This window comes from Ceratotherium simum, chromosome 6 (genome assembly GCF_057802395.1).
Source record: "Ceratotherium simum simum isolate JZ-2026a chromosome 6, ASM5780239v1, whole genome shotgun sequence".
NCBI classification, from domain to species: domain Eukaryota; kingdom Metazoa; phylum Chordata; class Mammalia; order Perissodactyla; family Rhinocerotidae; genus Ceratotherium; species Ceratotherium simum.
Window position 1 is genome coordinate 6,187,915 of NC_141905.1, and position 24,510 is coordinate 6,212,424.

General features: G+C 38.8%; 1 protein-coding gene across 3 annotated transcripts in view; it reads left to right on the forward strand.

Annotated features, from left to right (window-relative positions):
* Nucleotides 1-23,918, forward strand: part of SHLD2 (shieldin complex subunit 2) — a 102,959-nt gene extending 79,041 nt beyond the window's left edge. For all 3 annotated transcript variants that reach the window (XM_014789008.2, XM_087431814.1, XM_087431813.1), the window contains 3 exons: nucleotides 11,157-11,385; nucleotides 20,627-20,742; nucleotides 23,601-23,918. In XM_014789008.2, coding sequence (XP_014644494.1) covers nucleotides 11,157-11,385; nucleotides 20,627-20,742; nucleotides 23,601-23,863 — 608 coding nt within the window. In that variant the 3' untranslated portion in view covers nucleotides 23,864-23,918. The remainder of the gene's footprint in view (nucleotides 1-11,156; nucleotides 11,386-20,626; nucleotides 20,743-23,600) is intronic.
* The last annotated feature ends 592 nt before the right edge of the window (nucleotides 23,919-24,510 follow it).

A 24,510-nucleotide genomic window follows, 5' to 3' on the forward strand; every position in this document is an offset into this window, starting at 1 on the left:
TGTAGTTGTTGATTATTTCTAATAGTTTGCCAATGGATTCTTTAGGGTTTTCTATATATAAGATCATGTCATCTGCAAACAGCGCGAGTTTCACTTCTTCATTGCCTATTTGGATTCCTTTTATTCCTTTTTCTTGCCTAATTGCTCCGGCCAGGACCTCCAGTGCTGTGTTGAATAAGAATGGCGAGAGTGGGCACCCTTGTCTTGTTCCTGTTTTCAGAGGGATGGCTTTCAGTTTTTCCCCATTGGGTATGATGTTGGCTGTGGGTTTGTCATATATGGCCTTTATTATGTTAAGGTACTTTCCTTCTAGACCCATTTTGTTGATATTTTTTATCATAAATCGATGTTGGATCTTGTCAAATGCCTTCTCTGTGTCTATTGAGCTGATCATATGGTTTTTATTCCTTGTTTTGTTAATGTGGTGTATCACATTGATTAATTTGCAGATGTTGCACCATCCCTGTGTCCCTGGTATAAATCCCACTTGATCATGGTGTATAATCTTTTTAATGTATTGCTGTATTCGCTTTGCCAATATTTTGTTGAGAATTTTTGCATCTATGTTCATCAGGGATATTGGTCTGTAGTTTTCCTTCTTAGTATTGTCTTTGTCTGGCTTTGGTATCAGGGTGATGTTGGCCTCATGGAATGTGTTGGGAAGTGTTCCATCTTCCTCGATTTTTTGGAGTAGTTTGAGAACCAGAGATATTAAATCTTCTTTGAATGTTTGGTAAAATTCTCCAGAGAAGCCATCTGGTCCTGGACTTTTAGTTTTCAAGAGGTTTTTGATTACTGTTTCAATCTCTTTACTCGTGATTGGTCTATTCAGGTTCTCTATTTCTTCTTGATTCAGTTTTGGGAGGTTGTATAAGTCTAAGAATTTATCTATTTCTTCTAGATTGTCCAATTTGTTGGCATATAGTTTTTCATAGTATTCTCTTATAATCTTTTGTATTTCTGTGGTATCTGTTGTAATTTCTCCTCTTTCATTTCTAATTTTATTTATTTGAGCCTTCTCTCTTTTTCTCTTGGTGAGTATGGCTAAGAGTTTGTCAATTTTGTTTATCATCTCAAAAAGCCGGTTCTTTGTTTCATTAATCCTTTCTACTGTTTTTTGATTTCAATTTCATTTATTTCTGCTCTGATTTTTATTATTTTCCCTCCTTCTGCTGACTTTAGGCTTTGTTTGTTCTTCTTTTTCTAATTCTGTCAGGTGTAGTTTGAGGTTGCTTATTTGGGCTTTTTCTTGTTTGTTAAGGTGGGCCTGTAGTGCCATGAGTTTCCCTCTCAGGATCGCTTTTGCTGCATCCCATATGAGTTGGTATGGTGTATTTTTGTTTTCATTTGTCTCCAGATATGATTTGATTTCTCCTTTAATTTCATCGATGATCCACTAGTTGTTTAGTAGCATGTTGTTGAGTCTCCACAGCTTTGTCACTTTCCTGGTTTTTTTCTTGTAGTTAATTTCTAGCTTCATGGCGTTATGGTTGGAAAAGATGCTTGTTATGATTTCAGTCTTAAATTTATAGAAGCATGCCTTGTTTCCCAACAGATGGTCTATTCTTGAGAATGTTCCATGCACACTTGAGAAGAATGTGTAGTCTGCTGTGTTTGGATGGAGTGCTGTATATATATCTATTAAGTCCATCTCATCAAGTTTTTCATTTAAGTCTATTATTTCCTTATTGATTTTGTCTGGATTGACTATCCATTGATGAAAGTGGGTGTTAAGATCCCCTACTATTATTGTGTTGTTGTTAATACCTCCTTTTAGGTTTGTTAATAGTTGCTTTATGTACCTTGGTGCTCCTTTCTTGGGTGTATATATATTTAAAAGTGATATGTCTTCTTGGTGGAGTGTCCTTTTTATCATTATATATTGCCCTTCTTTGTCTCTCATTACCTGTTTTATCTTGAAGTCAACTTTGTCTGATATAAGTGTGGCAACACCTGCTTTCTTTTGTTTGCCATTAGCTTGGAGTATTGTGTTCCATCGTTTTCACTCTGAGCCTGTGTTTGTCTTTAGGGCTGAGATGTGTTTCCTGAAGGCAGCATATTGTTGGGTCTTGTTTCTTAATCTATCCCACTGCTCTGTGTCTTTTGATTGGAAAGTTCAGTCCATTTACCTTTAGGGTAATTATTGATGTATGAGGGCTTATTGTTGCTATTTTATCGCTCTTTTTCCGGTTCTTTTGCATTTCTTTGTTTCTCGTCCTGTGTGTTTCGGACTACCAATTCGGTTTGGTAGTTCTGTATGGGGTTCTCTTAGTTTTCTTTGTCTTCATCATGTGTGATTTTGTTCTGATTATTTGTTTAGTGGTTACCATGAGGTTTGTATAAAAAATCTCATGGATGTGATAGTCCACTTTTTGATGGCCTCTTATTCCCTTAGACTAAGTTGATTCGATCCCTTTCTTCTTCCCCTTCTAAGTTATTGTTGTCACATCTTACTTCTTCTTGTGTTGTGGGTTTGTGTTTAACATGATGAGGTTATATTTATTTTTGGTGCTTACCTTCCCTTGATTTGGTTTTATAATTAAGTGTTTGCTAATCTCTTCTGATAGAGAGCTGCAATTTTTCTGGTTTTGTTGACATATTTTCCTCCTTGTTCAAAACTTTGAATCCCCTTTCTCTTTTTTTTTCTCAGGCATGAGGGACTTCTTGAGCCCTTCTTGTAGTGGGGGTCTTTTGGCAATGAACTCCCTTAGCTTTTGTTTATCTGGGATAGTTATTATTTCTCCATCATATCTGAAGGGTATTTTTGCTGGATAGAATATTCTTGGCTGAAAGTTTTTGTCCTTCAGAATTTTGAATATATTGTTCCACTTTCTCCTATTCTGTAAAGTTTCTGTTGAGAAATTGGCTGAGAGCCTGATAGGAAATCCTTTGTATGTTGTTTTTTTTTTTTTTGTCTAGCTGCCCTTAATGTTTTTTCTTTGTCATTGACTTTTGCCAGCTGTACTACTATATGCCTTGCAGAGGGTCTTTTTATGTTGATATATTTAGGAGATCTATTGATTTCATTCACTGATATTTCCAGCTCCTTCCTCAGGTTTGGGAAGTTCTCAGCTATTATTTCTTTGAAGAAGTTCTCTGCTCCTTTTTCCCTTTCTTCTCCCTCTGGAATACCTATAATCCTTATGTTGGATTTCCTAATTGAGTCAGATATTTCTCAGAGAACTTCTTCATTTCTTTTTAGTCTTAGTTCTCTTTCCTCCTTCATCAGGAGCATTTCTGCATTGCTGTCCTCAATATCGCTAATTCTTTCCTCCATATTGTCAGCTCTAATGCTTAAGGCTTCCATATTTGTCTTTATCTCCTCTATTGTGTTTTTCATCTCTAAGATTTCTGATTGGTTTTTCTTTATAGTTTCAATCTCTTTTGTGAAGAAACTCCTGATTTCATTAAATTGTCTGTGTTTTCTTGTATTTTATTAAGCTTTTTTATGATGGCTATTTTGAATTCTCTGTCATTAAGGTTATACATTTCTGTGCTTTCCGAGTTGACTTCTGGGTGCTTGTCATTTTCCTTTTGGTCTGGAGATTTAATATATTTTTGCATAGCACCTGTTGGTGTTGGCTTATTTTTCCTCATATTGAAAACATATGGTTGCAATTTCCTCTTGCTGCCACTGGGTGGGGGTCAAGGGCTGTGTATTCTGGCCTGCCTCGATCCGTGGGTGCTCTGGTGGACCGCTGGCTGAGCTGAGGTGTGGCTGAGCTGAAGCATGGCTGATCTGAAGTGTGGCTGAGTGGAGGCTGCTGGGGGTGAAGCATGGGAACAGTTGGAGCTGGAATGTGGGAACGGCTGGGACTGGAGTGCAGCTAGGCTGAAGCAGCTGGGACTCAGGTGCGGGTGCGTTGAAGCAGCTACAGCTTCAAGCTGGGCTGAAGAAGCAGGAGCTGGAGTGCCACGGGGCCAAAGAAGCTGGAACTGGAGTGTGGCTGGGCCGAAGTTGCTGGCGCCAGTGAGCTGGAGCCTGAGCATGGCCAAGCCGAAGCAGCTGGAGAGGGGATTGGGGAGTGGGTGTGGGTGGGGGGGTGGTGGTCCAGGAGAAGGAGCTGGGGGGGGCACAGTCGAGCTGATGCAGCTGGGGGCCAGGCACAGTCTAGCCAAAGGAGCTGGGGCCGTGGCACAATCCAGCTGGAGCAGCTGAGGCTGTGGTGTGGTGGGGCCTGAGTTGCCACCGCCTCTGATGCGGGGGCGCAGGCACGCCATGCCACTGGTGGGGCCTGGGCACCTGGGGGCCGCTGCCTCTGGGGCCGGGGCATGGTCTTGCTGCTGCTGCTGGTTCTGGTCACCAGGGGGCCACTGCCTCTGGGGGTGGGGCACGGGCACGCGGCACTGCTGGTGAGATCCCTGCACCTAGGGGCCTGCTCCCTCTGGGGCTGGGGCGGAGCTGAAGCACCGCTGTGCTGAAGTGCCCAGCAGGTGGGCCGGGTGGGGAAGGGGCGCTTACTTTCGCGTCCCCGATCTCAGATGTTTCACCTCCTTGTCGCTCTCTGCTCTCCTGGGGGGCTAGCATGTTGAAAGTACCCTCCCAACAGTTCCTCCCCCTCTATAGGGAGATTCCCCACGGGCTGTGAGGGGTCTTGGAGAACGCTGGTTTTCCCGAGGAGAGCTGCCCCTCTCCCCCCTCTGAGAGCTGCATGGTCTCAGTCTCAGGGACGCAGACCTTGGGGAAGGAAGGGAGCTCCTCTTACCTCCTTCCACTTACTCTAGGGATTCCAGCACCTCAGTCCTTGGGTGTATGGCTGTGTGGGTGCCTCAGACGTCCCCTGTGTTGTGAATAGCTTCTGTTGGAATATGAGTGTCCTTTTTGTTGTGTCTTGTAAGGGGAGAGTTCAATGGGGGAAGCTCACTCTGCCACGATGCTGACGTTACTCTCTTATTATTGAATTTTGAGAGTTCTTTATATTCTGCATAAAAATTCTTTATCAGATATATTCTTTGCAAATATGTTCTCCCAGCCCGTTGTTTGTCTTTTCATTCTTTTAACCAGGTCTTTTGAAGACCACAAGTTTTAAATTTTAATGAAGTCCAATTTATCCATTTGTTCTTGTATGAATTGTGCTTTTGGTGTTGTATCTAGAAAACCTTTGCCTAACCTCAGTGTTACCAAAACTTCTGTCCTATTTGTTATTCTAGAAGTTTTAGAGTTTCTCATTTTATATTTGGGTTTATGATCTATTTTGAGTTAATTTTTGTATATGGTGTGAGGTATGGCTCAGAGCTTTTTTTTTTGCGCATGAGTATCCAATTGTTTAAGCACCATTTGTTGAGAAGATTATTATTTTTCCAGTGAATTTTTGTCAAAATCAGTTGTCTACATAGGTATAGTCTATTTCTGGACTTTCTCTTCTCTTTTATTTATGTATTTGTCTATCTTCACACAATACCACACTATTTTGATGACTATAGCTTTATAATAAGTCTTGAAGTTAGGTGTTGTTAGCCTTCCAACTTTGTTCTTTTTCAAAGTTGTTTTGGCTGTTCTAGGTCCCTTGCTTATAATGTAAATTTTAGAATCAGTTTGTCCATTGATACAAAAAAAAGCCTGCTGGGATTTTATTGGGATTGTGTTGAAGCTATAGGTCAATCTGGGGGAGAACTGAAATCTTAATGCTGAGTTTGCTAACCCATGAACAAGATATATCTCTCCATTTATTTATGTCTTCTTTAATTTCTCTTAGCCGTGTTGTGTGGTTCTCAGAGTATAGGGCTTCCACGTCTTTTTCAGACTCACCCCTATTTTCTATTTTTATTCTGTTATAAATGGTGTTTTTTAAAACAAACAATTTCAATTGTTTGTTGTTATATAGAAATACAATTGATTTTTGTATATTAATCTTGTATTTTGTAACCTTGCTAAACTCACTAAGCTCAATAGTAACTGTTCAGTAGACTTGGATTTGCAACATAGACAATCATGTTAACTGTGAGTAAAGACAGTTTTACTTCTTCCTTTCCAGTCTGGATACCTTTTATTTATTTTTCTTGCCTCATTGCACTTGATAGGTCCTCTAATATAATATTGAGAAAAAGTTGTAAGAGCAGACATTTTTACTTTGTTCCTAATCTTAGGGAGAAAGCATTCATTCTTTATTATTAAGTATGATATTGGATGTACATTTTTTCGTAGATGCCTTTTATCAGGTTGATGAAGTTCCCTTCTATTCCTAGGTTGCTGAAAATTTTAAAATCAGGAATGTGTGTTAGAATTTGTCAAATGCTTTTTTCTCCGTCTATTGAGATGATCATACGGTTTTTCTTTCCAATCTTTTAATATAATTAATTACAATGATTGATTTTTGAATGTTAAACCAACTTTGCATTTACGGGATAAACTCCACTTGGTCATGATATATCCTTTTTTATATTATTGGATTCAATTTGCTAACATTTGTTAAGAATTTTTATGTCTGTGTTCATGGGGGATGTTTGTCTGAAGTTTTCTTTTCTTGTAATATCTTTTCCTGGTTTTGGTATTAAAATAATGCTCCTAGAATGAGTTGGAATGTCATTTCTCCTCTTCAATTTTCTGGAAGAGTTTATTTAGAGTTAGAATGATTTCTTCCTTAATGTGTTTGGTAGAATTCTTCAGTGAAACCACCTGGGCCTGAAGTTTTCTTTATTGGAAGGTTTTAACTTGAATTCGATTTCTTTAAAAGATATAGGGCTATTCAGGTTATCTACTTCTTCTTGAGTGAGCTTTGGTAGTTTGTATCTTTCAAGAAATTTGTTCATTTCATCTAAGTTGTTGACACAACAGCAATAAAAATTTATTGGCACGAAGTTATTATATTCTCTTATTCTGCTTTTTAATATATGTAGAATCTGTAGTGATATTGGTATTACCTGATATTGCTAATTTGTGTCTTCTTTTTTTTCTGATCAATTTGGCTAGAGGTTTATCAATTTTATTGATCTCAAATAACTACCTTTTGGTTTCATTGATTTTTCTCTATTTTTCTATTTTCTATTTCATTGACTTCTGGTCTGACCTTTATTTTCTTTCTTCTGCTTTCTTGGGTTTCACTTTTTCTCATTTCTTAAGGTAGAAATTGAGCTCATTGATATGAGACTTTTCCTTTTTTCCAATGTAGGTGTTTAGTGCCATAATTTCCCTCTAAGTAGTATACCTTCTGAGTTCTCTATCCAATGCCCCATGGATTATGAGATTTTCTATTCTAGCTGCTAGGAAAAGGCATTATTCTCAGCTCTGTGCAAGCTTCAGGAATTTTTCCTGTAATCCTTTTGGATGGTTCTTTCCTTTGCCTCTGGTCACATGTACTGGTCAGTACTCAGTTGAATTCTCTAGGGGGACCCTCTGTGGTTCTCCAGATTTATCTCTCCTTGTAGCCCTCATCTATTTAATACCCTGCACTGAGAACTCTAGCCATATTAGCCTGCTAGACTCAAAGCTCTGTCTCCTCTCAACTCAGGGAAACCACCAGACTCTGCCTGGTGTCCCCTTTCCTGCATTACAGCTGGGAGACTCTCTTGTCTGTAAGCTGAGGCAGTCACTGGGCTCACATCTTTTGTTTCTCATCTCTTAGGGATTACTCTCCTTTATTGCCTATGTCCAGTGTCTTGAGAATTGTTGTTTCTTACATTTTATTTGTTTTTTTTTAGTTATTTCAAGTGTCTGAACTAATTTTTTTAAATTTTTTAACTTTTGGTGAGGAAGACTGGCTCTTAGCTAACATCTGTTGCCAATCTTCCTCTTTTTGCTGAGGAAGATTGGCCCTGAGCTAACATCTGGGCCCATCTTCCTCTATTTTGTACGTGGGATGGTGCCACAGCATGGTTTGATGAGCGGTGTGTTGGTCTGCACCTGGGATTTGAACCTGCGAACCCTGGGCCGCCGACGTGGAGCATGCGAACTTAACCACTACGCCACTGGGCCAACCCCACGTCTGAACCATTTTTCCACGCACTTGTGACGCCAAATGTATGGGTGTTTTTTTCCACACCAACAACCAGTTCTCCAACTCTCTGGACACCAACTGGGTGTCCTATAATTTAATTCAATTCTGACACCACCTACTTGGAGTTAGTGTCAGATGCCACAGGTTTAAGAGCTCAGTCCCACTAGACTGTCCTCACTTCAGATGCCAGTCGGAAGTGTTAGTCCCAGAGTACCCACACTTCTGTCTAACATGGTTACAAAATTGGGAGTTCCCACAACTCTCCTCCCTTTCAGGTTCAATAATTTGCTAGAACTGCTTACTGAACTCAGGAACGTTCTTTATTTACATTTACCAGTTTATTATAAAGGATACCACTCAGGAACAGCCAAATGGAAGAGAGGCACCTGGCAAGGTATGGGTGAAGGGGCGTGGAGCCCTCTTGTCCTCTCCAGGTGCACCACTCTCCCAGCACCTCAGTGTGTTCATCAACCTAGAAGCTCCCTGAACCCTGTTGTTTAGGGTTTTTAATCAAGGTCTCATGTAGGTATGATTTATTAAATCATTAGCCACTGGTGATTAATTCAATCACTAGCCCCTCTCCCCTCCTCCAGAGAGTGGGGTAGGGCTGAAAATTCTAAGCATTTAATGATGCCTTGGTCTTTCTGGTGACCAGCCCTCATCTTGAAGCTACCTATGGGCCCCCAGTTACCCATCATCTAATTAGCGTATGAAAGGCACTCTTATCACTCCAGAGATTCCAAGGGTTTTTGGAGCTGTGTGCCAGGAACTAAGGACAAAGACCAAATATTTATTTTTTATTATATGACAAGGTGGGAGCATAAATCCAGTCCGTTATTCTACCTTGGCCAAATGCCAGATTAAAATTTTACAAGTTGTGTTAATTCACAGATGTATGTATATATGTTTTCCCAGATATGATTACAGGTTAGTATTATTGCATCATAAAACTAAACTAAGGAGAATGCAAGTAGAAAACAAAAACAGCACTTCTCAAAAACCCCAACTTTTAACTGACTACGGCGATTTATTCTCAGAAGAGCTCTGTATACCTAATTCTACGTGGAAACATTTATTAATGCTAATGGTTAATTTAAATTAATAATATTTCTGGAAGATAAACACAGATGAAAGAAAATTTACAAATTTTTATACTGTCAAACTTTTATACAGCTTTCAAAAATGGAAATAAGTTGCTTGTGGCTACAGAAGACTCTAGATTTATATTAACTAGTGAAATCTTGGGTAATGTTGTAGTGTCATATAAGTTCCTAAACCAATTTCATATTTATGTGCCCCTCCTGTCCCCCTCCACCAAAAAGAACACCCCAAAACTCCACAGGCCTATGGAGCTGGTCACTGTAAGAAGGAATGCCATAGGTAGTAGAGGGGCTACGTTTAATTTGGTGTCCTGGAGAAGTCAACTATGTTATCTACTTTTTATATAAAATAGCTGCCTGCTGGGATTGAGGACCTAGAATTGGATTTTAAAATAAAAATGAACAACATCATGGACAACAACAAAATCGGTGGCCATAGCTCTGATGATTAATGGTACCAAGAATATAGCCTCACCTGTTTTGGGAGTGTTCTTGCAGAACCTGGAGATGTATTCCCCATTGGGAAACCATGCAAAAACTTTGTGCTGTTACAATCAGTTCCTGGGAGGCTGTGTTCAGAGAGGCTCTTTTAGCCATTTTCATTTTCTTTATGTTTAGTTATGAGGGCTCAATTCAGAGTTTCTATCATTATTTATGTGTATTTAAGACAGAAATGGGTAGAGCACATGGAAGTACAAGCAATTTTTTCCTATCCTATTTCATAGTTAGTTAAATAAAAGGAGAGGGAAAGGAAAATCAACATGGGAGAATTTCCTAAGAAGGTCTACTTTCTTAATAAAAGCTTAACAAAAGCCAGAGGGGATGAGGCTGTGCCTGACTCCTTGTAAAGAATTGAAGATGCTCCCTCAGGGTCTCATGCTGCCATCAGCGAATATCAGTGCCCAGCAGGCTGTAAGCCCCTTGAAAGCAGAGTCCACATTCATAATGAACTTTTAATTCTTTCAAAGAGGTGTGTAAATTTACAGAATGTTAGGAGTTGTGTTAACATTCTTCTAAAATTATTTAATTCTTCATTAAATAATTTCTTAGTGATTCAACATGTCTGTGGAAAGGTGTGACATAGAGGCTGCAACAGTTTATTAGGTATGCTGTCTACTGCACACTCTTGTAATTCATATAGGATGGATATATGATGTGATCAGAAGAAATGAGAAAACAATCTTTGGGCGCTGAATAACTAAAGCAAGCTGAAGGAGTTAGGAATAGGAAAGTCACTATTAATGGGACTCTCAAAGAGATAACCATAAAAGAAAATAGGACACCAGAATGACGAGTTCTTGACTTGGAGTGTACTGCCTGCTAAAAGGATGATGAAGAAGAATTCAACGGCTTAAAAAGGGCTTTAAACTGAATTTGGGGAGGAAGGGAGATGAATGCTCAGATAAACTCATAGACCTTGCTAATACACAATAAGGCAAAGATAAATTAGAAAAAAAGAATGTCTGGCAGGTAATAGATACTCAGTATTTGTTTAACGAGTGAATACGTGAGCCAGTGAGTAGTGAAAGAGCATGCTTGAGGTTCCTGTGAGTCTCACGTTGAGTAAATGAGACCCCTCAGTGCTCGTGTGGCTGTATAACTAACACCTAGAGTATGGATGCTGATGGGCAGGAAACTGAAAAAAAAGCTTAAAAAGAGGATAAGCTAGTGGTATTTTATTTTTGGACAAAGTAGAGAATAGAACAATAACTGACCTCCTATTTGGCTTTTGACAATGATCACTTAAAAAGACGAAAGAGAAGGCAGGGAGAGAGGGCTTGTCAGCTAGTTTCAAGTGTTTGAAGGGGTTTCTCTTAAGAAAGGGATTACATTTATTTCATGATTCCAGAGAACAAGGAGGAAGAAAATATCCACCTGTTCAGCCAGATTAGCCAAACAAATCTTCACTCTCGGTTGCAGTCAGATCAGCCCTTACATGCTCAGTATGAAGCCGTGGGGAGTGAGGTTGTCTGGGAAAGAGTGAAGAGCAAGAACACGGCCGCGGGTGCATCCTTTACCATAAGTGACTGTAACTCAGCTACGCAATCAACCATGTCTGTACATTTAAGTTATAATTTTGGTCTTATAATTTATAATATTTCTTTTCATTTGTCTTTTATAGGTGTGATTCTAATCAAAGCCCAGATTTTAGAGCTCGTGTTTCCTACGACAACAGCTCAGAAGATAGTTCTAAATGCTCACAGCTCTCTGAAGAGTATTTTCTCTTCTCTTCCCAACATCATATATACTGGCTGTGCAAAATGTGGATTGGAACTAGAAACAGATGAGAATAGGATCTACAAACAATGTTTTAGCTGCTTGCCATTTACTATGAAGAAACTATACTATAGGTAAGGCAACTAAGCAAGCCATTTAGGTGGAAAATATTTATTATTATAGGACTGGAAATGACCAAAAAATGACATATATCAATTCTTACTTTCTAACAAGGACTAACTAGAGCTAATCCAAGAGAATTAATTTTTCCCATGAGTGATAAATAGCTATTTTTGAAAGCAAAAATTGCTGAGTAATAATAACAGGAATTTTTAAAAGTAGTAATTGGGAGATTTTATTGTCTTCAAGCAGTTATATTGAAGAAAATTTTTACTTGGTGTACATTTTTAACTAAAATCTAAATGGCTCATAAGAAAATCATTTCCGTCCTTTAACATATAATTGAAATTTAAAGTTAAAAGTATTACATATGATCTAACCTCTGCGTTGTAGAAGCTAGTAAGATGTTTAACCTTTCTGTACCACAGTTTTCCCAACTTCACATTAGAAATTCAAGATAGCAAGTGTTCTATGGTAAAATTGCCAACCAGCCCAGAGAAAAACATGTTGTTTTTCAAATAGTAAATGTTCAAAGTCTTGGATAATCTTTTTCTTTTTACCTTATAAATTACATGCCTTTACAAAATAGCACAAAATGGCAGTGTTTTATGCTCTCTTCTATTTCTACATACTGCAGTATCTAAAAACTAAATGTAAATATATTCAGCATGTTATCATGGCATACTTTAAGAAAATTTATAGATGCTTAGTCCATAAACCTTATTTCCCTTTACATATATTTATGTTTGTTATAAATAAGTAAATGAATTTTGCTCTTACTTTGAAAGTTGCCAGTATGGAAAAGAAGAATGAATTATGATGCATATAAATAACAAATGTAATTCATTAAAATTGATTTCTTATCAACAGTTAAGTCCCCTTAGAGAGACAGTGTGTGTGTGTGTGTGTGTGTGTGTTTATTTTATATCATTCCTAATGTTCCTAATCAATATAATTATTTATTGGACAAAAATGTTGCCCAATAAATATCCCTAATGGAGAGGAGGGACTTTGAATCTTCAGTCTAAAGAATGACTGCTCAAGAGAAGGATTTCACAGATCAGTATCACCTAATTATGGTATAACTTAGTGTGAGGTATATAAGATATAGTCCTAAACTGTACCACGTTAAAGATGTAGTGCTAATTTTTTGTGTAACTAGAATGTTGAATAGACATGCTAAAGCAAGAGTTATTTTGTTCATTTATTTAAAAGCCTTTAAATTGTTTTTAGGTTTAAGGTCCAGATTATTTGGTTTCCTGGAAAAGAAAATTTTGAGATTAAATAACAGGTACCCTTCTAATTATCAAGTATGTGATTCAGAAATCATTTGCATAAGTCAGTCAGCAAACTGAATAAGAGAAAGCTCTGACTGCTTCTTTTTCTAAGACTATCAAATAGTTATTAGGTATCCATATATACTCCCTCAGGGTCTCATCCTGCCATCTGATATTCAGTACTGGAGATTGATTAAGTATACTTTTGTACTCAAAAAACTTAGTACACTCATTTACAAAAGACTTAATGAACATTTGTGTGGCATGACAGCTCCCAACTGTAAGTGGATCTATCGCATTTTATGTTGGTTGTTTGTAACTTGGAATCAATTTTCCGATGGAAACAATGTTAGATATTGTGGTTGGAGTCTCATACCAGCCCACAAAGGCTTATTTTATCCAGAAGAACATGTAGATAGTATAGTTACTGTTCTTAAAGCTATTATAGAACTTGAACACCATCTTTAACAATGTTTCTATAGGACGTATATTCAAGATTACATTTTAGGAACACAAGAAATACAGAAAATACATTTTCTGTGCTAGAAGCAAAGAAACCAACAGGTCACACCATTAGTCAAGGCTCCTACTGAGGCAGCACTAGAGGGTCGTTGGGTCTCTCACGAGGCTGTAGTGAAGGTGTAGCCTGGGGTGCAGTCATCTGAAGGCTTGACTGGGGTTGGAGGATCCATTTCCAAGGTGGCTAACTCATACAGCTGGCAATTTGAGTTCCTCCTTGCATGGATGTCTCCACAGGCTGCCTGAATATTCTCACAAAATGGCAGCTCATTTCCCCAGAGCAAGTGAACCAAGATAATGTGAGGTGGAAGCTATTCTTTTTAAGCTCTAACCTCAGACATCACATGGCATGACTTCTGCTAAATTCTGTTCATTAGAAGCAAGATTAGCTGTACAGTGGAGAATGGATTAGAATGAGGCTAAGTACAGAGAAGAGTTAAGAGGCTGTTGCCTTATGTTTGGGGGAGAGATGATGGTGGTTTGACTAGAGTATAAGTGGTGGGAATGGACAGATTTAAGAGTAGTTGGGAAGTAGACTTGGCAAGATTTAGTGATAGAGTAGCAGGTAAAGGCAGATCATGGGTACATGATAGATCATTGACAATTTGATGAATAATAAGATTATTTACTAAAACAAGTAACCATGGGAGAAGTGCTGATTCATATTGAGTTTGAGGTGCTGAGAGGCAAAAAGCTGGAAAGTAGTTGAATATACAGAAATGCAATTCATAAAAGAAATCTGAGCTAGGTTTATAAGCATGAGAATTATCTATGGTGATCAAACTCTTCATTGGTTTCTGCATCCTGTTTTGTTTTGCCGCCTTAGTCTTTGGTTATTACCTCTCCTAATAGTTCATTCCTATCAGCCTATGAGCACACTCTAGTATCTCTCAGATTAAAAACACATAAACAAAATCATCCCCTAACATTACATCTCGCTCTTATCACCCAAATTTTCTGCTCTGTTTTGTATCTTGCTCTGTTTTGTAGCCAAACTCTGTTAGAGTTGTAAAGATATTCTTTGTCTACTTCTACATCTCCAAATTCACTTCAGCTTACTCCATCGACTCCCACCATGCCACTGAACTGCTCTCGTCAAGGTTAGCAACAATTTTGATGTTGCCTAATCCATTGGACACTTCTCTTCCTCCTTAAATTTAATCTCAGTTACATCTGTCAACTTAAAAAAGGAAATTTGCCTGTTATTTTATCTCAAAATGAGTTTTTTTGGGATTGGACATAAGAATTGCAATTCAGGATGTGTACGGTATGGCAAACCACGGGCAAATCTGGAAAAGAAAGGAGGGGAACTGCTTTTATAGAGAAAAAGGGAGAGTAGGGAGGTGGTGTTCTAAACAAAAGTCCACTGGGGGAAAGTGACAGTTCAGGGCGGCAAAGGCTTCTCATTGGTTGAGCTGCGGCATCTCTCATTGGCTGGGCTGTTGCCTGGTGGGGAGAGAAATATTCCTTCAGTAGTAAAGTAGTTTTACTTCCTGCAAAGTAAAGATGCAAGTGGTCTGTCTCTTCCTGTTTGATGTAATTGACGATGTGTGCTAGGGTGTGAGAGCTCTCCCTACAGGCCTTCCTGACTCCAATCTAGTTAAGGTTTCTTTTGTTAATTTCCACACATTCAACATATTAGACTACTTTCTCCTTCTTGAAACAGCCTCCTCACTTAGCGTCAATGACACTGCTTCGCTTGGCTTTCTGACCTACCTTTCAGACTCTTCCTTCTCAGCCTCTTGTTCTATCCACTTTACTTATTTATTTTATTGTGGTAACATTGGTTTATAACATTATATAAATTTCGGGTGTACATCATTATATTTTGATTTCTGTGTAGATTACATCATGTTCACCACCCAAAGACTAATTACAACCCATCATCACACACATGTGCCTAATCATCCTTTTCCCCCTCCTCCTTCCCCCCTTCCCCTCTGGTAACCACCAATCCAATCTCTGTCTGTATGTGATTGTTTGTTGTTGTTTTTATCTTCTACTTATGAGTGAGATCATACAGTATTTGACTTTCTCACTCTCACTTATTTAGCTTAGCATAATACCCTCAAGGTGCATCTGTGTTGTCACAAATGGCCAGATTGCATTGTTTTTTATAGCTGAGTAGTATTCTGTTGCATGTTTATACCACATCTTCTTTATCCATTTCTCCCTTGATGGGCACCTATGTTGCTTCCAAGTCTTGGCTATTGTGAATAATGCTGCAGTGAACATAGGGCTGCATGTATATTTACTCATTGGTGTTTTCATGTTCTTTGGATAAATACCCAGCAGTGGAATAGCTGGATCATATGGTAGTTCTATTCTTAATTTTTTGAGGAATCTCCATACTGTTTTCCATAGTGGCTGCACCAGTTTGCACTCCCACCAGCAGTGTATGAGAGTTCCCTTCTCTCCACATCCTCTCCAACACTTGTTGTTTCCTGTCTTGTTAATTATAGCCATTCTGATGGGAGCAAATTGATATCTCGTTATAGTTTTTTTTTTTTTTTGAGGAAGATTAGCCCTGAGCTAACATCTGCCACCAATCCTCCTCTTTTTTGCTGAGGAAGATTGGCCCTGGGCTAACATCCGTGCCCATCTTCCTCTACTTTATGAGACGCCGCCACAGCACGGCTTGGTAAGCGGTATGTAGGTCCGTGCCTGGGATCAGAACCTGTGAACCCCAGGCCACCGAAGCGGAGTGCGAGAACTTAACTGCTATGCCACCAGGCTGGCCCCTTATTGTGGTTTTGACTTGCATTTCCCTGATAGTTAGTGATGTTGAACATCTTTTCATGTGCCTGTTGGCCATCTGTATATCTTTAGATATATGGAGAGAGAAATGTCTGTTCAGATCTTTTGCCCATGTTTTAATTGGGTTGTTAGTTTTTTTGTTGTTGAGTTGTATGAGTTCTTTATATATTTTGGATATTAACCCCTTATCAGATTTATGGTTTGCAAATATCTTCTCCCAATAGTTAGATTGTCTTTTCATTTTGTTGATGATTTCCTTTGCTGTGCAGAAGCTTTTTAGTTTGATGTAGTCTCATTTGTTTATTTTTTTTATTGTTTCCCTTGCCCAGTGAGACATGGTACTTGAAAATATGCTGCTAAGACCGATGTCAAAGAGTGTACTGCCTATGTTTTCTTCTAGAAGTTTCATGTCTTACATTCAAATCGTTAATCCATTTTGAGTTAATTTTTGTGTATGGTGTAAGATAATGGTCTAATGTCATTCTTTTGCGTGTGGCTGTCCAGTTTTCCCAGCACCTTTATTGAAGAGACTTTCCTTTCTCCATTGTATGTTCTTGGCTGCCTTGTCGAAAATTAGCTGTCCATAGATGTGTGGGTTTATTTCTGGGCTCTTCATTCTGTTCCATTGATCTGTGTGTCTGTTTTTGTGCCAGTACCATGCTGTTTTGGTTACTATAGCTTCGTAGTATATTTTGAAATCAGGGAGTGTGATACCTCCAGCTTTGTTCTTTTTTCTCAGGATTCCTTTGGCTATTCAGGGTCTTTTGTTGTTCCATATAAATTTTAGGATTCTTTATTCCATTTCTGTGAAAAATGTCATTGGAACTTTGATAGGGATTGCATTGAATCTGTAGATTGCTTTAGGAAGTATGGACGTTTTAACTATGTTAATTCTTCCAATCCAAGAACATGGAATATCTTTCCATTTCTTTCTGTCTTCTTCAGTGTCTTTCAACAATGTTTTATAGTTTTCGGTGTACAGGTCTTTCACCTCTTTGGTTAAATTTATTTCTAGGTATTTTATTCTTTTTGTTGTGATTGTAAATGGGATTGTATTATTTTTTTTTTTCATTATTATTTTTTTTTTTGTGAGGAAGACTGGCCCTGGGCTAACATCCATGCCATCTTCCTCCACCCCATATGGGACGCTGCCACAGCATGGCTTGACAAGCGGTGTGTCGGTACACGCCCAGGATCCGAACTGGTGAACCCCAGGCCGCCGCAGCAGAGTGTGCGCACTTAACGGCTTATGCCACCGGGCTGGCCCCAATGGGATTGTATTCTTAATTTCTCTTTCTGCTACTTCATTGTTAGTGTATAGAAACACAACTGATTTATGTATGTTGATTTTGTATCCTGCAACTTGACTGTATTCATTTATTATTTCTAAAAGTTTTTTGGTGGATTCTTGAGGGTTTTCTATATATAAAATCATACCATCTGCAGATAGTGACAGTTTCACTTCTTCCTTTCCTATTTGGATTCCTTTTATTTCTTTTTCTTGCCTGATTGCTCTGGCTAGGACTTGGAATACTGTGTTAAATAAGAGTGGTGAGAGTGGGCATCCTTGTCTGGTTCCTGTTCTATCTACCTTTAAATGTTGGAGTGAATCCTGAGTCGTCTTCTTTGTCCTTCCTCTTTATTTGTTCTTTCTGTATATTCTTTCTGGATGATCACAACTATTTCCATGTTTTTAAATATCATCTATATGCTGGTGATTTTCATTTATGTCTTCACCCTGGCTTTCTCCTCTAAGCTCCAGTATGCAAATATTGAATTTTCTGCTTGATCGTCCTACTTGAATGACTTATAAGCATCACACACTTAAAAATACACAAATGGACTCTTGTTTTTCCTATCCATACCAAAACTTGGTTCTCCCCATTTTTATACTTAATAAAGGGCACGACCGTCTACCCAATTAAGCTATAAACCTGCACATGATCCTTGAATCATTCCTTTTTTCTTACCTCCCATGTCTAATCTACTGGCAAGTGACTTTTCACCCAGAACTATATCACAAATTCATCCACTTTTTTCCATCTTCACTGCTAGCATCTTAGTCTGTTGTTCTTCCACAGAGGCACTATAGACATTTTAGGCAGGGTGATTTCTTATTATGTAGGATATCCCACACATTGCAGAGCATGTGGCATCCCTGCCTACCTTGCCTGGCTGAAACCCCAGTTACTGTGAAACCAGAATGGGAAGTCAGTACCTCCTGGTCTAGAACCGCTTGGGTCACATGTCAGACTGTCACAGCAGTAGTCTCTTAGCTGGTCTCCTGCCTTTGCCTCCTCTAGCCCATTCTCCACATATCTGACTGAGTGATCACTCCTTTCCTTAAAAACCTGTCAGTGGTTTCCCATTACACTTGTTGCCTCTGCAATCTTGTCTGCTGCCACTCCTTCCCATGCTCATTACGTCCCAGCCATACTGGCCTTCTTTCAGTTCTCTAGATGCTCTGATTTTTTTCTCCTTAGAGCTTTCTTGCATGCTCTTCCCTCTGCTTGACTCCACAAGGCTGGCTCCTTCATATCTTAGTTTAAATGGCGCTTCATCAGAGAGGCCTTCTTAATCCCCCTCCTTTATTTTCTGTTACAGTACCCTGTGTGTGCAATTTGTAGTTTTTTACTTGCATATCATTTTTTCTGGAAAAAATTTTTACTGAGAAATCATTCACATATCGTCAAATTAGCCCATGTAAAATATACAATTCAGTCGTTTTAGAATATTTGCAGGGTTGTGTAAATGTCACCACCGTCAATGTTAGGACATTTTCATGATCCCTTCCCCTAAAAACCCCATACCCATTATCAGTCAATCCTCATGCTCTCCTCTCCCCAACTCAAAGCAACCGCTGATCTACTTTCTGGCACTGTAGATTTGCTCATTTTGGGCATTTCATGTAAATGTAATCATACGCTGTGCATTCCTTTGTGACTGGCTTTTTTCACTTGACATGTTGTCAAGGTTCATCCATATTGTAGTATGTATCAGTACGTCAGTTCTTTTTATCGCCAAATACTATTTAACAGTATGGATAAACCACATTTTGTGTATCCATTTGTCATTTGATGGACATTTGGGTTGTTCCTACTTTTTGGCTGTTATAAATAATTCTGCTGTGAACACTTATGTGCAAGTTTTTGTATGGACATATGTTTTCATTTCTCTTGGGTGTGTACTCAGGAGAAGAATTGCTGGGTTGTGTGGAAACTATGTTTAACCTTTTGAGGAACTGCCAACTGTTTTCCAAAGCTGCTGCACAATTTACATTCTCACCAGCAATGTGTGAGGGTTGCCGTTTCTCCACATCCTTGTCAACACTTTTTAGTATTTGTTTTTCTTTTTGTTGCTTGTGCTTTTGGTATCATATCTAAGAAAGCTATCATTCCTAAGCCAAGATCATGGAGATTTACTCCTATATTTTCTTCTAAGAATTTTATAGTTTTAGCTCTTATATATAGGTTCATGATCTATTTTGTTTATTTTTGTATATGATGTAAGGAAGGGGTCCAACTTCATTCTTTTGCATGTGGATATCCAGTTGCCAGCACAATTTGTTGAAAAGACTATTCTATCCCCATTGAATCATCTTGGCACCATTGCGAAAAGTTTATTGTTTTCCTATCCCACTAAACCCTTACATTCCTTGAGTGAAGGAAGCAGATCTGCCTTGTTCACTAGTGTATAGCCAGGGCTTAGCATAGGTCGTGGTACACGGGAGATGCTGTGCTTGTATTTTTTGAAATAAGGCATGGAGGGAGAGACATAGCCTGGGGAGAGCGCATAGAGTGCAAAAGAGGAAGGACCTAGAATCATCATGTGGGTAAGGGGGAAGTAGGTTTTTAGAGGGAAATCAGTAATCATGTTTTAGCTATTACACTAAATTCTCCCATATTAATGAGTCTGTTTCTAAATTCTCTTCTCAATTTATTTTTTTAATTAATTTATTTTTAAAAGAGATAATATATACCTGGTAGAAATGCAAACTATAGAGGCAGGTATAAAACAAAAAGTAAAAGTCTACCACACCCACCCCCTACACCATCAACGCTACTTCCATGCTCGTTAGGAGTTTCTGTATATTCTTCCAGACATTTATGCTCATAGCAGCACAGGCATATCCCTTTCTTTACAAGTACATAGAATAATTTATTCATATTGTTTTGTTCATATTGTTTGTTCCTAAGAGTATATGACACTTCTTCCCTAGTAGCACTTATAAATCTTCCTCATTCTTTTTAGCAGCCACATAGTATTCCATTGTGTGATGTACTGAAAATTATTTATCTAGTTCCCTATTTATTGACATGTAAAACAGTTTGTTTTTGATAGGATTCTTCCAGTGGAAAAAAATAACTTGAAATTGTGATTGTGAAATATGTGATTATCATCTTTATTTTTATTTCTAAAAGTAATTTACACAACAGTATAAGATAACATGTTTTCTTATATTAGTATGTGAAATTTTAAAATAAATATGGAATAAATCAAAGTTATTAATTTATCATTTTAAACTCTTAAAAAAAAGCCTTTCTCTTATTTCTAGGATATTTCAGAACATCTTAGAGTTGTTTTAAGAATTAAACTTAAACCCTGCATAAAAACTCAGTACTTTTTGAAATTATATTGCATTTAAGCATTTCTTGAATTTGAACATCTTTTTGAAGGTCATGTGCTATTTACTCTTTTGTAGGCCAGCTTCAATGACCATAGGTGATGGAATATATAAGGTGTGCATCCATGTAGGATCAAAGCTGATAGAGAAGATTCTTCTCAACATTTCTCCTGACTGGCTCAGTAGAGTTATAGGTAAGATATCAACACACCATCAAGAGGTTGTTCTTGGTGAAACCGTTCGTTTCAGGAGTGTAGATAGTATTTGGAACAGAAAGAACACTATAGTGTAAATTAAGGGTTTTTTTCTGTCGGTATGAAAGCAGAAGGATAATTTAGCTTGAGGGAAACACCAGACTATGTAAATTGGAAGGTAAGAACTGCTCTGCACCTGTCTCAGCACAGGAATAGAGGGAAGCAAGCACTGAATCTCTTCTTACCCAAGTTCCCAATTGGTAAGCAACAACACTAGGACTGTAGTTTTATAATAGTTAAGTAAATGAATGTGCGACACTCTGTATATGAAGATAGTCCACTGTCGATGGGGTGGGTTTGCAGGATTTTCAGCCATGAATAGGTATAGTCAGTGGCTAACAGCGAAGTGAAGATAACCCATTTGTCAGATGATCAAACTCCATACCTTTCCTCATTAGTCTCAGACTCTCTAAGCAGATGAGCTAATTTGGTTCTATTGATTGCTCTATCTCTTAATAGTGGATGATTTTTCTCTTGCTTTCTTTGTGTGTCTAGTAATTTTTGCTTGAGTTCTGAACATTGCATATGGAACAATACAGACTGAGGTAAACAGTTGTTGTACCTGGAAATGGGCATCCCTGTTTTCCTAGACCTAGACCTTTACTGTGGGTCAGGGGTGGGCAGAGTAGAGTCGATCTTGTCAGATGTTGAGTGGATTCCAGTTTGTTATTGCTGTGGTTATCTTCAGGTCTCCCCTGGCTTCAGATTCCTCTAGCACTATCTTGTGCTTATGATGGGGAGTGGTTTGCCAGAGAGTTTTCCCCAATATTCCTGCTCTACCATCAGCTTTAACCCCTCACTCTGCACCTGGGCCTCAGAGAGAGTTTCTCTCCATGTCCTTGCACCTCCCCAAGTTGTACAGGCTCTGTTGGTTGTTATTTGCTGCATCCTAGCCTGGTGGGAGGGGCAGGAGTGATTCTCTTTGATTCTGGCCCAGCCCTAGTCTTACACAGGCCCTGTGTCTCTGGGTCTTGGATGTGGCACTTTCTCAGTGACACTGCCTCTCCTGCTGTGGCTCTGCCTGGTATCTTTGGTGGGTCTTGTGTGGTCCTTCCCCTCTCCCAGCAGTAGGGCACCACTACTGGTCTTGATCTAGGGTGGTTTTCTGCCTCTCCCCCAGGTATACAGGGATTTTTTTTTTACCGTTCCTCCATCTTCAGTGGGTCCTCACCCGTACCCTGGGACAACAAGATTTTCCAGCCTTCCTCCAGCAGTTTGAGGCTTTTGTTCTTCAGGGAGTGGTCCTGAGTGGTGTTTAGTGCTTTTCCTTATGATGGGTTCTCCCCTTCTGCAGGCCTTCACCATAGTTGGAAGCTTTCTCTGATGTCTTGCCCTTTGTCCAGTCACATGAGCACTTGGTGGAGATGAGAAGAGCCTGTGAGGAAGCCAGCTCCCCTTGTCTGTGGCACTGGCCCACACTTGGCTTTTAGCAATTCATTAAAAGTTTAAGTGCATTCTTCCTTATTGCTCGTCTGGTAGACCTGTCTTCTTTCTGAGTTCTGCCCCAGGTAAACCTGTGCTCTTGTTCTCTTTCCTTACATTTCAGTCTCCTTGGCTGCTGCACAACCTCTTAATAGGTTCAAGAAAATTGTGATTTTGTAGTTTATTCATCTTTTCCTAATAATTGTTAGGGCAGGAGCCATGCTCTTCCCAGCTTTCTGCATCCTAATCGGAAGTCTCTCTGTTCTTTTTTAATTCACTTTCTTTATTAGTTTTCATTCTTTTGGCTGTTTTCATTCCTTTTCTCAATGTTCTTTATTATATTTTCAGTCTTGTCTCTTTATTTTTTGCACAATGTCAATTAGTCTTTATTTCTCAGAGAAGCCTCATTCTCATATCAAGTATACATCTGTGTTTTGCCCATTCCTGAGACAATTAAAGACATACTTCTTGGCATTAATTAAATTGTAATCATAAGTGAAAATGTAGGCACCAATTATAAAGTGGTCATCAGACCACTCAGATTATCACTAATCTTGATTTTTTTTAGCTTGAAAATACAAAAGTGAGAATACAAAAATTTTAAGTGTTGCAGAGAATTCTTACACCTCAAAAATATGTCATTGGCCCTCCAGGAGTCTGTAGACCAATCCAAGAAAGGCTGGTGGTGTTGGTCAGGGAACTAGTTTAGTGTGAGCCTAGTTGATGGTGCCTTGTCAGTCTAATACTGAGCAACCTGCAAAATAACTTGATTTGATGTCCTTAAAAAGTAAGAGGAAGAATATATGCAAAGGGCAAATGCAAAATACAATGACATATCTATCTATAATTTTAGTATTTTTATATTACCAAGATTTGATATTCATTAAGTAACTGATTCAGGGTTCTGTGATATAAACAATAATTATATGTATGTATAACTGTGATAAGAGCTGTAGACTGGATAAATATGAGAAGACTTTTCTGATATGGACACGCCCTTTTGGTTTCAGGCTTAACTTAGGAAAACATGAATCACAGTTCTTTCCTCTGTTATTTTAAGAAGCCTAGAGCTGGACCATCATAGGAAGTACCTTCTCCCCAGGGTCAGCAGGAATTGTGTGTCATCATTCTAGAGTACCTTCAGCAACCTGTAATGAGAAAGAGAAGGACAGAAAGAGAGATTTAAAGTGGGTTATGCAGAAATAGAAGTACAATGATGTACACCTGAAATTTTTGCAATGTTATAAACCAATGTTACTGCAATAAAGTGGGTTTGGGACTTGAGAAACCAAGAGAAACAATGAAGCCTTCCACGTGTGCATTTCTATCAGCCTGGCAGGGCCGCTAAGCGCTGTGTGTGTGTTCTTCCTCCTCAGCACCCTCCGCAGAGGTCACCTACGGCATGGTCGCAGCGGACTTGCTCCACTCCTTGGTGGCGGGCAGCGGCGATCCCTGTGTGGTGACGGTGCAGAGCCTCTTTGTGTTGGATGAAAACAGCTACCCGATGCAACAAGATTTCTCCCTGCTGGATCTTTATCCTGTTGATGTAAAGCACGCATCCACGCCTTCTCTGAGACCAGAAGGAGAAACTGCAGGCACTTCAAGGACGACAACGGAAATGATTTGTCTTTTGAAATAAACGAATGACAGGGCTTTTGCTTGGGGTTTTAAATAAAAATATTTTATAAACAGAATTGTGCTAAATATAATAAATTAAAACTTTTTTTCTGAGAAAAATCTGTGAGGGTTTTTGTTAGTTTCATCTCTTTCGTTCTTCTAGAGAAATGATCTAGCAATAAAGGCAATCCATAGCAGGTCCTTAGGATTGAAAGGTTCACTCTGTTTCGTCCCTGCTACACCCCAGGCACTGCACTGCATACTGCGGATACAGACCTGAGACATTTCTCAGGAATTGCTTTTCTGCTATACTCACAAACTCTAGGTGCTTTCCCTTATTCCTGCTCTAACAAACCATCAACATGAAATGATCTCCTTGCCTATAACTCTACACAATAGTGGATTCGTTCATATAAGCCTGTGTTTAGACAAGTTCAAGACAAGCATGTCTTTGTACAAAGAAGCTTTGAAAATGAAGGAAACAAGATCATGTTTCAATTCATTTTATAAAGGGAGGAAGAGTGTCACATTGTTAGGTCATTTCTAGGACTTGACTGCCTCACTGAATTACCAACTTACCAATAAACATTCAGCAATTTGTTCTCTCATTATGACTGTAGAAGCTCATATCCGATGTAGTCACCAGTGAGGAGATGTGGAGTGGTACTT